Source organism: Macaca mulatta, chromosome 5 (assembly GCF_049350105.2).
Source record: "Macaca mulatta isolate MMU2019108-1 chromosome 5, T2T-MMU8v2.0, whole genome shotgun sequence".
NCBI classification, from domain to species: Eukaryota; Metazoa; Chordata; class Mammalia; order Primates; family Cercopithecidae; genus Macaca; species Macaca mulatta.
In genome coordinates this window covers 15,296,366-15,311,123 of record NC_133410.1, presented here as the reverse complement: position 1 = coordinate 15,311,123, position 14,758 = coordinate 15,296,366, and the positions used below count along the sequence as shown (strand labels likewise).

Sequence of the window (14,758 nt, the reverse complement as noted above, 5' to 3'; positions counted from 1 at the left end):
TTGGCTGCCGCTCTATTATTCATAAGGCAACAAAAGTTTTGCCATAATTTATTCAGTCTCCGGACAAATGGGAAGAACAGGGAATGGTCAAGGTCACGACAGAGTGTTCTATTTCATCTAATCTGTGAGTGGTGGATCTAGTAGATGGGGTAAGACCCAGCTCACAGCTGGAGAGCAAGAGTATCAAAGCTTATCTGATGTTGTGGCCAACACGTGGTAGCAAGACTTTCTCAAAAGCAGTAATATTCAAGGGTCACGGCAAGCGATAGTATTGTGGGGTTAAGGGCAGTAAGATCCCCTTGACTGAGAGGTGATAAGCAAGTGATAGCAGCTCTGGAGAAAGTTCTGGGCCCAGGAAGGAATTAGGGGTTTAATTGGGAACCCAAAGTAAAAGCCCAAATGGATGGGCCAGATTGAGGATGGTTCTGTCTTGGGCACGCGGCTGCAGAGGATATGAAGATTTAGGCAGCAATGCTAAATTCTACCCTAGGAAAGGACTGGGATCTTAATGCTCTTCTTGGGGATCCAGTTCCAACTCTCCTGTACATTCATCCTCTCCTCTCCAACCCATCAGCACCTAACCATGCTTAAGTCTCTCTCATATTAAAAGGAAACAAACCAGTGAATCAATAAGCAAATTTTTCTTCTTGCAGCCCAGTGTTGTCCTTGTAATTGTCTCCACATCTTCGCTTCCTTCTTGCTCCTCTTCTGTATACCCAGCTGCAGATCTTTCTCCATTCATGAGGCTGCCTTCAGCGATGACAGGGTGATGTTACTGTTGCAAAATCCACACATTTCAGTATGCATCCTCTTGGCAGCATCCAACATTGTTGACCACTTCCTCTTTCTTGACTTGTCTTCCACAAGAACCCCATCTTGTGGGTTTCTCCCTACCTTCTACCACTCCTTCCTGGATTCCTTCTCCTAGTGTTCTTGGGTGCCCTTCTCTTATGCTACATACTCTTTGGTAAGATGTCATCCACTCTCTTGCCCTCATACCCAGATGCAAATGCTTACAAATTACGTTTCATCCTAGACTTCTCTCCAAATCACCATACCTATATACATGTACCTATGTTCTGGACTTTTCTCCTTGGCTCTTCCATAGGCAGAAGAATGTCATTTAGATTCTGAGGCAGTTTTGGTTTTAAGAACCAAAATGAAACAGACAAGGGCCAAAATGATACACAGCAAAATTTGCTATAGATGAAAAGCTGACTTGAGAATCACAGATCATCAGTAATTTTTACAGTTGAAAAAATTGTCTCATGAAACTTGCTGGTTACAAAAAAAGGTAAAATACAACTGAAAATATCAAAAACAGAAAATGGTAAAGAATTATTATTGCTCACAAATTAATGAAAAATCAAAAAAAGTGGATGTACAAAATTTGACATGGTAAAAATAGTAGAGCTAAAATGACATTTACCATGAAAAAGTTATATCTGTAAAAATTTGACAAAGATGATGATAAAGAAGTTGATAAATCAAGTATTCATTGTAAAATGTACACAAGAAAGATTTTGCCCTGATGGAAACAGTGCTAGTAAAATAAAAATACAGGAGGGAACAAATGGGAAAAGATTAAATTTGCCATATAGGAAATAGGTCAAGAAATTAAACTAGCTTAATGAAGTTAACCCTGGAATAAATCTTTACCACAAAATTCATCAGTGTTGATATCATCTTGATGGCAACGTTTATATTCAAGAACAAAAAAAAAAAAACAGCAGGGTCAAAACATACAAGAGCTCAAAATGATGATGTCAAAATGTCCTGCACTCCCTATAGGCACTTCAAATTCCACAATTTCCACACTGGAGTCACTTTCCATTCCCTACCTATACCCTAAACTGCTTCTCTTGCATTTCCTATCTCTGAGAATAGCACCATCATCCCCAAGTCAAAGTTCTGTACATTTCCCCTGAAATTTCCTCTGTCTTCCTTACGCACTTTTCCCCAACCTGTACACAGTATCACATCCTGCCTTTTCTGGCTCCTAATTATCTCTCAACATATTCTCTCCACCCCATTTCCACTGTAACTGCTGCTGTTGAGGCCATTAACACTTTTGTGCTACAGCCTCTTCACTGGTCATACTGATTCTCTTGACTCCCTCAAACCATTACACATGTCAGCAAGGAAAGAGATCTTCCTAAAATGCAAATCTAATCATCTACTCTTCACAGGTTCCCTCTGCCCTGTGCCTAGCTTGCAAGGCCCTTTGTAATATTTATATCTGCAGCCTAACCCCACCATCACAGCTACATTACACCTCCCTCTGTGCCCTAGACTTTCCATCCCCTCCCTGGTTTAAAGGCATTGCACACAGTTCTGCTTCTACTTCAAATCCTGCTGCTTTCAACCTAAACCCTATAACTCCCATGCTAGTGAATTCTTACTCATCCTTTGAGAATTATGTTGCAACTATCTCCTAGTCTTTCTCTACTACCACATTGTAAAGTTCTTAGGACAAAGTCATGACTTACCTTTATATTCTTAACACCAAGTACAGTTACACTTGTAATTACTGACATGTAATAGGACTTCTCCATATATTTGTTGAACCAATGAATGGAGCTTCTTTAATCTTCACAACAATCCTGCATAGCAGGTATTACTATTGTTGTTTTAAAAAAGCTCAAAGAAGTAACTTGCCCCAGTCCCCACAGCAAGTAAGGAGCAGTTTGGATTCAACCTATATCAGTTTATAAGGTGCATGTTATTTCTATTCCACCATGCTCTGTCTTTCAACTAGATGCAACCAAAATACACATACGGACACAGTTCCTACAAATATGGGATCGAGAGCTGACAGGGGGAGTAATGCATTAAAAAATATTACAACGCAGTGTGGCATGCACACTAAGACGCTAAGATGCATGAACCATGGGTGTATATTGAAAAGAATGACCAAGGGAAGTTAAAAAGACTGTGAGGGAGAATATTAGAGCTGGGGCTTAAAGGATGTGGAAGAGCTTGACTGGCAAAGTTGGGAAGAGAGTCCTAGGCAGATGTAGAAAATAAGTTGTTTTCTTACACCTCAGTTACTACATCAGAATAAGTTTAGGAAATTAATATTCCTTGAGTGTAGTATAGATGACAAAGCTGCTAATGCCAATATTTTGAAACTCTAAAATAATTAAATGTACAAGAGTATAAATCATCAGCAAGGAAGATTTCTCAGAAGCATTGAGCATTATACCGAAAGCGTCTTTCTTGGGTGCTGCCAGAGACCTCAGGCAGGCCATTATGAACGTATTTCTTCATGCCTTGTGCTCATCATTGTATTCTTCCGGGTTCCAAGTGCTAATTAAAATTGCACACTGACTGCCAAAGAAAAAGCAAAAGCGCTTACATTAAAATAATGTGTCTAAATTAAATGGCTCAAAACAGAGAGTCTGATTCCAAATTGACATACAGTTCTTACCCTACTCCATAACCATTGGGGGATTAGGCTGAGACTCAGACACAAAATTGAATACATAATGTCTTCTTCCTGATATTTATACTTACTGACAATAATCTAGAACTTTAAAGTTTACAAAAGACTGCTTCCAAGCCATCGACATCCCATTTCATCCTTTCAATAGACTGAAATGATTTGATTTGAGGTTCTGAGGCTAAATATGATTATTTTATATGTGAATACATTGCCTATCATTAAAATGTATCTGTGAGTTGCTGTCAAAAAATGTTAATCCTTAATGAATGATTTATTGTCTTATAGCCAAACAAAACAAAAAAAATTTTTTTTAAGTTTGTTCTATGAATGTTGTGCTGAAACAACTTTTCAGGAAAAAAAAAAGATGGTAAAATGTCTTAACTAGATCCTGGACTTGGACATTGAGAGTAAGACTTAATGCATAGTAAATGTTCAATAAACAGATTATTGTTCCAATTATTCTTGTGAAAATTTTGTAGAAATGCAAGCATATCCCAATATACACCAGATTAAAAACAAACAAACAAACAAAAAACCAGAATTACTCTTCAACATGTGGAGATGGCCAAGAGGAAGTGTTGGCAACCTACAAATGCCCTAATTCCTCATTTCACTTCCAGGCCATTCTTCCCCACTCTCCTTAAGTCAAAATGCTCTATCCCAGCCCCATTCATGGTCTACTATTTAGCCTTGGAAATCTCATTCTGCCCGTGCTCTAGCGCCCACCTGTCAGGCCCTTCAGTTGCCATCCTCAGCCCTGTTTTCCATCTGGCAAACAAATCTTTCCAGATCCATCTAAATGCCATTTCCTTCTAAGCTGACCTGGTCATCCCAAAGCCAAATTAATTAATCTCTCCTCTGAACTACCATGGTACTTCATATGGTCTTCCATTGTGGTACTTACTGTATAGCAATGTAATTACTCGTGGGTGGGAAATTCATCTTATTTACCTTTGTTACTCTAAGGCTTTTTACCAGTACTGGGCACATAAAATCTGGTCAACAAATGTATGCTGAATAAGAAATACTAAAGACTGCTGTTTGAAGGTAAGCAATTTCAGATAAACATTATCATTTACAGCAGGGTACCTGAGCTCACCAGAAGGATAATATTACAAATGAATGTCAGCATTTAATGCTAGCCTCAAATAACCAAAGAGGCACCTAAAAAATCACGTGACTCTAGAGCTGAAAGGAGACTTTGAGACAATCTAGCCCACCTTCTGCTACATAAATTAGGTAATAATGGCCCAGAGCACATCCACGTTCCACAACTAATAAGTGGCAGGCCTCCTGATTCTAAGTTTATAGCTTTCTCCATTATATTCTGCTACTCTCTGCATGATGAACTTTTATAGCCTACTGCCATCATTCAAGATTACTTTTTATGGTGTAGTCCCAAATATTTCACCCACTTTGGTGCACACAGGCAAAAGAACAGATTGTTTTGAGAAAACTATCCATTAGCTAAAAACAAATACTCGCATGGGCAAATCCACCTGTGTGTTTATATATGTCCCTGAAGGATTAACGGTTGCTGCCTTTCTAAAAGATTTAGCTTAAAAAAACACACTCAGAAGAAAAACCTTTGCTGATAAGCTATTTTTAAAAAATACTCCCAACATAAAGAAAACTATTTGCTTTCAAGGGAGAAGCCAGTTATACTGTCCATAAAACACCAGTGAAGAAGGCTAATCACACCAATTAGGCATCCTCTGTGGAACACTATCAAAATATCAGAGGGAAACAAATTACAGATTTGGAGTGGACATTGCATTGCCCAAAGTCAGTGGAACCAACTGATTTTTGGACCTTAATTACTTAATACAAGACTGATTTTGTTGGATGCATTAAGATAAAGTAGAAACTGTGTGTTTATCCAGCTAGTAAAAATAAAATCAAATTACATGAAACTAAGTACTATTCAGAAAAAGAATATCTAACCAAACATTTCAGATAATAAATATCAGAACTATAATAAATATTAAAATTGAATATTTAAAAATGGGTTGCAGCACTAGAAATGAATTATTTATATTAAGACAATTGTGTTATTACACCGCTAAGTAGACTGATGAAAGGTCAGAGTGTAATTTAAAAGATGACAATGACCAGCATCTGATTTAGTCTCAGTTTTCTTAGCAATCGAATATTTATGTGTAAATTATACATGCCAAATTTGCAACCCCAGTGTATATCTGTCAAGAGTGGGCATATGCTTAGGAGAACGTGAATTAACGTTAGTACCAGCTTAGGCAAAGTATAATTAGGAGGATAAAACTGTCACAAGAAAATAATGCTTGCTAAAGCTACAATATGTTTTCTTCTTATTGCTATTTCAAAAAATTAACCACATTCTTTTCTCCTCCATGAAACTGTATACCTAAGTTATAGTATTTATTAAGCATCCACATGGAAGACAAGCAGGTAAAAGTGGTTCATTATTAGAAATTGATACTAAATTGGAAAATGTCAGAAACAAGAGAAGCATTTTACACATAAACATAGACTTAGAACTGAAAAGAAAAGCGAATAGAATAGATGCATACAAAAGGGCAATTTGAAAATCTAAGGCCTTGAAATCAGATAATCTAATTTCTAAAACCTGGAAAGCAGAAACCCTGAGAAGATTTTTGAGAATCCGAAAGTTTATCATGCATTTGCAATAAATTTGGGTATGAAGGCAAAAGAGAGAAATAAATATTTGGGTTTGCCTAAAAGATAACAAACAATAGATCCTTGTAAAAGACTGCTTTCACTTTTTAATCTCAGAAACAAGAAGGAGAAAGAAAAGGAAAAACTGCCAGAATGAAAACACTGATTAATGAACAGAATGAAAGCTAATAACAAGAGCAGGATCACAGCCCAAAAGAGCTTAAAGGGCATCGATGTCAAGAGAAAAATTACCCAGTTACCCTTAATCCATCATAGTTCAACTAGAAACACTAGAAAAAAAGCAAAAAACTATCCTAAATACCACGTAAAATCTCCCGATTACCAACTGCTATTTGATAAGTGGCCAAAAGAAGCAATAAATAACTTGCCACTGGGGAATAACAAAAAGAATAAAAACAAACAAACAAACAAACAAAAAACAACTCTGAAAGGCAAAATTCAAAAGGACTAGCAACAGGAACTGGGTGGTAAATAAAATCTCCCCTGCTTCCTGAATTCCAAAATGAAAGCCTTTGCCAGCTAGATTTAGAAAAAAGGATTTTTGACAGTTATCAACACATTACTGGAAGGTCTGAATTTATTCTGCAAAATGATTATTGCTAATTAACCAACTAAATGATTAACACGGTTTGAAACAGCGTCTATTTATTTTCATGGTGATAATGAGAAACACTGTTCTTTTTTCTCAAAGAGATAAATCTGGAATGGAAAGCCTGCTGAGTCATTACCAGGGGCCCTTTCATCAGTATTTTGAAATTTTCCAGAAATTTAAAATCCAGCACAAAATACATTTTATAACTGATCATGAATAAAAGGCCCTATAAGCCAATAAGCCATGAAATTATATAGGTTCATACACTTTTATTACATAAACAGAACCCACCTTTAGGTCTTCAGAACATAATATCCTTTACAAAACACCCCTTTCAGCAAAGTAGTTTTCAAAAAGTCCTATTTACGATGGTTTCTGTCATATATTCTCATGTCAAAGAAATGCTTTTAAAAATGATGTTGCTCATGCTTTAGTTAAGGTGTAACAGGTACATTAGAATCAAAGGCACATTACTTAATTTGTGTTACATCTTCCAGAAATAAAGCGAATTGATGTCCTTTGGAAATCCATGGAATAAAGTCCAAAAAGAATAAAACATAAGGCGCATCAGTCCAAAAATGATTGCCAAAGACAGAAATTATTATTACTGAAACTCAGAAATTCAAACTCACATTAATTTAGTGCAAAGGCTTGTTCTGCGTTCAGCAGTATATTTTATTTCTTTAGAACATCAGCTGCAAAGCTGTTTAGATCTTTCAAAAACATCAACTCTTCTTTCTGACGACAAAATGGTGAATGAATTAAATTCAGAACTACAGTTTGTGAAGACACATGACATTTATGATTCATGAAATAGAAGTCATGTAATGCTAAAATAAAGTTTCAACTGAGAAATACAGATTTAATTAAAACTGTGCTCTATTCAGTGTTTGAATCCATATTATGAAAATCAACCGTACAATGATTACTTAGTAATCATCTCAAATATAACTTCAGGTGTTGTTTAATGTCACCTTACAGCAGAGTTCTTAGACTTAGGTGTGCACGGGTACAATATTGGAAATTTGTTCAAAATGTAGAAACCCTGAGGCCTGGTGTGAGAAACACAGCCTTAGAGTTCTGGAAAGTCACTGAGAAACCATCACTTCTCCTCATGCCCAGAAATGAAGGACTAATGCACAGAACATAAAGGTACATAAAAACTTACATGTCTTTGTTGTTATCAACACAATTATTGCATTTAAACTCTATGCATTCAAACCTTAGAGTCAATTACAAAGTGACTGTAAGCATTTCATATTTTTCTACAAATGTTGATAGTGCATGCCTGTCTACTATTTTTATTCAGAAGGGAGTTGCATGGAGTTTAGCCCAGTATTTTGGAGCTAGAAGGGAGGAGGATCGGTCATTGAGTCCAATACTCTATAAGTCAGAAAATGAAGCAGAGAGGGGTCACCTGTGCTCCTTTGGTCAAAGACTTTAGTTGAAGGTCAGAGAGAATCCAGGCCATTTCCTGACTCGGGATTCTTTCAAGTTAGCAAATATGTCATGTTTTTATTACTCAGGAAAAGTGTATAGAACTACTTTCAAAAATATTTTAGGGACAATACACTAGAAGTGTTATCAAGAGATAAACTGCTTTGTAGTTAAAAAGTGAAAACTACAGCCTAAATGAAAGGAAGGGAGAATAAAAGGAAAATGGTACTTTTTTCAGCTCTCATTATACAAGAGATGATGACCCACTTACCAATGAAAAGACACTGAGGGCCACAGTGACCCTCTGAGACCCTCTTTCCAGGGTCACACAGATGAAATATGTGGCCAAAACAGCATCTTTCCCGAGGCTTATAACTGTAGGCCCTTGTACTACACTGTGCTATACCTGGTAGGAAAGAATATAGAAATACAAACTAAAAAACATCACTTATTTTAAAAGTCTTGCTATTTCATGAAATGGCAGACCATAATGATCTGGTGTGGACATTAAACAAAAAGAGTTTACATGCCTCATTAAGATAACTTTCTGGAGCTTTGAATCCATGGCTTATACGTAATGGGTTCAGTATATTTTGTTTAGTCACAAAATCCCAATTGTTAAATCTTTAATTACTGAAATATGAAGTTATGCAATTTATGTTTGAAATCTGCGTATGCTACTCACCAAATTTTTGTTCTTTAAAAATGACTGTTTTGCAATTTTCAAAACACAGTAGCTTCATAATGCATATAGCAATCACAAGACTTTATCAACCTCTGGTTTCTGAACTCACATCCAATATTCATCACTTTCCTCTACTGAAATTACTCCCCACCTGTGCAGTATTTTTTTTCTTTTTAGTGCAGACATGCTACAGTATACCATCTTATTGTTTGTGAAAACAATATTTAAATTGATTCAGGAAAAGTGTATGGAACTAATTTCAAACATCTTATAGCGACAATTCACTAGAATTACCCCTAAAAACAGTTATAAGATAAAACCAGGATTTGGATGACAATGATGGACAATATTGTCATTGTCATCCAAATCTTCATTTAATCTTATAACTTAATTCAGAATGTTATTTGATGCCTATTTAATGGCTAAGGTTGCTATGTTTCTTAAATACTCATTGTTTTTCTAATGGTAATACCATAAATCCAAGCCTGTATTTTTCTTTTTACAACTGATATAAAGTGCATTATAATATTTTGACTGCTATTTATCCTCCTCGGAGAACTGCTGGTTCTTCTATGCTGCATAAATATTTCTTATTTTAAGGTAATTTGTAACCTAATACTTTGAAGATTCCAAATACATATTGGAAAATACTATTTTCCTGGATTCTAACTAAGTTGCAACACGTTGAATTAACTCAAAGAAAACAATTTTCTATATGCAATAAGCTATTTGATTATCTGATTATCAACACCCATACAAGGGAAGAATAGCTGAAAAAAGTATTTTTACTAATGGTTGTTTCTAAAATGCTTTTTTGTATGTTGACTTCAATATAGGTTTGAAATTGTGCAGTTTCACATGTCAGATATAACAAAGCAGCTTCAGTGAAAAGATCAACCGAAGAGAAGCTACAAGACCCTCAACTTGCCCACATCTGCATTCCCACATTTCCAATTTGTTCCTCCTGCTTCAGTCAGTACCTAGCCTTGGCATGGCTGCTTCCTTTTTTTTTTTTTTTTGGCACGGCTGCTTCCTCCTCTTCTGTCTTTTTTTTTTTTCTTTTTTTGAGACGGAGTCTCACTCTGCCGCCCGGGCTGAAGTCCAGTGACGCGATCTCGGTGCGGTTCACTGCAACCTCCGCCTCCCGGATTCAAGCGATTCTCCTGCCTCAGCCTTCCAGTAGCTGGGAATACAGGCAAGCAGGCGCCCGCCATATGCCCGGCTAATTATTTGTAATTTTAGTAGAGACGGGGTTTCACTATGTTGGCCAGGCTGGTCTCGATCTCCTGACCTCGTGATTCGCCCGCTTCGGCCTCCCAAAGTGTTGGGATTACACGCGTGAGCCACCGTGCCAGGCCTTCTCTCTTCTATTTAAAAGGATAGGCACAGCCTTTGGAACCGAATGTCTTTCCTCAGGCCTCATAATAGAAAATGAAGAAAGTTCATTCTGACAACTGGCTGCCTTAGGAAACAGAATTTGGGATTCTTACCCTTCCAGCTCCTGTCGAGTCAAAGGCAAAGGCAATAACCCAATAAATGTGGTGAGACAGTAAATGGAAACTGACATAAACATAGCAATAAAAGCCTACTTCCCTCTTTGCAATCAATACATAATGGAATGGGTATGATTTTACACCATAAAAGATCAGAGAATAATAGAATTTGGGCTGAATAAAGCTTAGAAAGAAGTCACAACACTTTCCATACCTTTTGATTTTCAAAACGATTCTTAAGATTTGTCGAGAATACTTGTTTTCAATTGTTTCAGTGAGGCTCAGTTTTGACCACATGCAACGAAAATAGAGAATTTCATGGAGGATCATCACAGGATTGGCTTAGAAATGTAATCCTGTGAGCTGTCCCGTTTCATAAAGGATAAGGTTCCGACGCCTGCACCGAATGTTCCTCCTTTCAACGAGGCTGGGCTCCTAGCTGCTGGGGCATTTTTAGTCCATCTTGGGCTCTCACCTCTGCCTCCTGCTCAGCTGTCACAATGCCAGGCGGCTGTGCAGCTCAAAGCAGCCCACTCCGTTTTAAACTTGCTCAGTTTGCAATCAGGTAACCCGCTACCGACAACAGAACCCTCAAGGTTCGTTTATATGCGGTTCTCAAGTTTAGGTCTAGGGAAGTTTCCAGGAAGCTTAGTGTTCGGGGAGGAATTCTTTTTGCTTTTGCTAATCAAAGAGACACAAAAGCACATCTGAGTCCCGAAGCTGGCACATGGGAAATCGCGGTACCACTGTCCCCTCACCAGAGCGCGCAACAATCACTTGCCGAGAGGGTAAAAGGTCCGCATCTTCCCCGAGCCTGGGGCACCTTCGCTCCCACGGCCCCAGCTGGTGGTGGTCTTGACACCACGCTCGGTGCGGGGTCACACGCCAGAGCTGGAAAGGGGAGGTCCAACCCCAAGTAAAGCGACAGAGTAAGGACACAGTGGTGGCCAAGGGCTGTCTGCTAACCCCAGTCCCTAAAGACAGTGTGGAAAGTCCGTCCCAGCGCCAGCCCTTGAAGCGCTCTGCTGGTCCGGCCGCGGCCCCTCCCCTGCGCGCCCCCACCTGTTGTGAAGCTCCCCAAGCTCCTTCTAGCCCAAGTGCTTTGGAAACTGCCAAAGGACACTCAGAGGCCAGGGAATGTGACAGGCAAGCATAAATATGCAGAAGAGATGGAACCAAAATAGCGGGCACGCAGGGCCGGAGCTCACGGGGGTCGGGGATCTGGAGCCGGGCCCTCGCCGCCGCGGCCGCGCCCGCGCCCGCGCCAGCGGTGCCAAGACCTGGCGGGCGGCGCCGGCGCACTCCGGGCACCCAGTCTGCAAAAGGGGCCCTGAGCGTGCGGCCGGACACCTCGCAGACTGCGGACAGCGGCCGGGGCGGCAGCCTCCCCGGGGCTCCACGGCCGACCCGCCGCCCGCCGCTGCCATCCCCGGCCCGCTCCTGCCGGGTCCCAGACCCAAGCCCCGAAGGCGCCCGCTCTGCGCGACCGCGCAGCCCGGCTGCATGGAGCCCGGCGCGGTGCCCCGGCCGGCGGAGCCAGCCACGGCGCGGGAAACAGCCGCCCGCCACGGCGAGGGCAAAAAGAAGATGGCGGCGGCTGTGGCGGCGGCGGCAGCAGCGGCGGCTGCCTCACACGCGTCGCTGACGCCAATGGTGCGCGCCAGTCGGCGGGCCGCGGATGGCGGCGGCGGCGGCGGCGGCGGCAGCGGCGGCCCGGGCTCCGGCGAGGGGCGGGGCGAGGCGGGGAGGGGGCCGGCCGGAGGCGGAGGCCGGGCCAGAGGCTGGAGGGAGGCGGCGGGGACAGTTTGTTGTGCTCGGAACATGGCGGGCGTTGGCGACGCGGCCGCCCCGGGAGAAGGCAGCGGTGGCGGCGTGGACGGCCCGCAGCGGGACGGCCGCGGCGAGGCGGAGCAGCCGGGCAGCAGCGGCGGACAGGGGCCCCCGCCGGCGCCTCAGCTCACTGAGACGCTGGGCTTCTACGAGAGCGACCGGCGGCGGGAGAGGCGCCGGGGCCGCACAGGTGAGGCGGGCGGCGCTAGGCCGCGGCGGGCACCAAGGGGCGGACTGGGCACCGAGGGCGCCTTGGGACCTCGGCCCCCGAGCCCCGCGGCCGGCGCTGCCTCCCGGGATCGCCCGGGCTGTGGGCGCGCGCGCTGCCGATGCTCCGCGGCCGTTGACAGCTCCTCGGGCGGGTTCCGCGCGCACCGCCGAGGCTCCCGCGGCAGCGCCAGGCCAGGTGTGCGCTAGAAGGGGTCTGCGGCCGGGAAAGTTCTGTCCGGGTCCCTGCACCGCTCTGGGAAGGTCTTAGGTTAGCGGGCATCTCCACGTCTCGGAGCCAAAACGTGAGAAGCACACGGCTGATTTCTTAATTATATTCATGTCAAGGTGACTTTTTTTGTTCTGTATTTTAAGTGAACTTGAGCCATAGAGACCTGTTAACTTGCTCTCCAAATAGATTTTTCACAGACAGTTGACGGTGTGGTAGTGACCATGAAGTTCAGTAGTTTTGCCCAGTACAGAAATGTTTAACACTCCATGAAATGTTGCATCCGAACTTTTCCTAAACTGAAACTTAAGCCAAAAAAATTGCTAGATGAGAAAATGTGTACGTATGAATGCTACATTCAGTGACCAGTTTTAAACGTATTGTTACAGTGTTACAGTTCATATAAGATCTAGGTTTTTATTCTCATTTAAAAAATTTTTAAAACTTGCATTAGTATTCATATTGCAGTTGCAAATTAGTTTTAAATGAAAAAAGATTTTGAGATGGATGTCTTCTTGAATATAGAGTGAACCCAACCTTTTAATTCCTCAAGCTTTAAACAGCAGCTGAACCATAACTCCATTAAACTTCTTCCAACTAAAAAATTATTTCTGTTGTCCAAAAGGGACTGTGTTAGCCGTTATTTCCTGCAGTTCATGCAAATAACTTTAAGTTGTGAGGCTGATTACATCATTGACTGTACTTGAGTATGGAAATTTTAAGAGTACTTAAGGGGCATAAAGTTGATCAGATGAGATTCTAATTGATTTGCTGATTCCCAGAACTGGACGTAGATTCGATTTTGAAGCAGTCTATATGAAAATTACAGACTGTCTTGTTTGGTCTTTTTCAATTAACCACTTAAAAATTCTCAACGGTACTTTATTTGCTTTAGTTCTCAGTTAAACATTTGCTTTCAAAAGTATTTACTTTCTGAATTGGCAGGATCTAAGTAAGTCAAAATATCAAATCTCTCAACTGTCTGTTTACTTACTTAGACTTGAATATTAAAAGCACTCTTGTAAATAGAAATAGATGTTGCCAGGCTTCACTATACTTTCTTTAAAATATTTCTCAGTTGCAGGAAAGCCACCATTTTAAAGCCCTTTTTTCTTGTTTACATGGAGAGGAAATGAAGTTGTTTGAAGCCTATTGATGAGCACAGATCTTGAGCTTGCAGTATCACTTCACACTTCTTCCCTGGCTTTTTCTGGGACTGGATACCTGGACTTCCATGGACTTCATTATACCATGTATCCATTCTTCATCAACATGCTTCACCATGTTTAAGGCTGGATTTTTTTAAACCCATAGTCGCAGGAAGTCATTATCAGGGAGATGCCTCCAGGTTTAGCTGTTGGGGTAGTCCTTGTTCTTTCCCCAGGTCCATTGATTTTGTGTGAGGAGATGTCAGTGGCCACTCCTGCTTTACCAAGTCACACTAGCCTTGGCGATCAGGATTTAGGTAAGAATTCCAAATTCCAGGAGTGTTTCAGCTGGAGCCACTGGCCAGTGTTCTCTCTGAGCCTCCACATGAGCCCTGCCTTCTTTTCCCCTGGTGTCCCTGCTCTGCTAAGTCACATAGCTCCTGCCACTGCTAGCACCCAGCCTGTAGCTCTGATAACCACATTTGTTAGAAGTTTCTCCACTAGAGACTGAATTATTTTAGTCCTTCTTCAGTGCCCAGGCTGCTAAGTCTAGTGCTGCCCTCTTCCCCTCCTCTGTAATCCTCCTTCCCCTCCTTTTAAGAATTTTAAAAAATGATTCTGTAGGAGCTGGCCTGGGTCAGAGGGCCTTTGAGTGGCAGCACCTAGAGTCATTTGGATAGCATTTCTCCCTGAATCAAACTAGTCCTTCAAGGCTAGATGCTCGGACTTAAGGTATTGTCGATTTTTTATTGTCTTGTGTGCCTCTGAGAGTCTAGCACACCTGCTCTTGAGCTCTAGATCCCCCTGCAAGTTAAGGCAGCCTTTGGCTTTTCTTTTTGAAAGTCATAATTTTAGTGTCTTGGTGGCTGAACCGTCAGTTCCAAAGTCCCCCTTATCATTTCTCACAAGGAATTTAGGGCTCCTACAGATAAGACATTTGTTGATCAGTCCCAACAGCCTGGAATTCCCTGAATGAATGTACATATTAGGTACTTATCCAAACTTCCATCTGAATA

At 41.4% G+C, this 14,758-nt stretch overlaps 1 protein-coding gene and 1 long non-coding RNA gene across 2 annotated transcripts in view; one reads left to right on the top strand and one right to left on the bottom strand.

Moving 5' to 3' along the window:
• Positions 1–34: 34 nt before the first annotated feature.
• Positions 35–3,332, bottom strand: LOC144341128 (uncharacterized). Its single transcript, XR_013417781.1, has 2 exons — positions 3,206–3,332; positions 35–775 (listed from the first exon to the last, which is right to left on the bottom strand). It is a non-coding gene; the product is annotated as an uncharacterized LOC144341128 (long non-coding RNA).
• Positions 3,333–12,081: 8,749 nt separating this feature from the next.
• TAPT1 (transmembrane anterior posterior transformation 1) overlaps positions 12,082–14,758 on the top strand; it is a 64,772-nt gene continuing 62,095 nt past the window's right edge. Inside the window, 1 exon segment of the mRNA NM_001266589.1 lies at positions 12,082–12,348. Within this exon segment, the coding sequence (NP_001253518.1) occupies positions 12,150–12,348 (199 nt within the window). The 5' untranslated portion in view covers positions 12,082–12,149.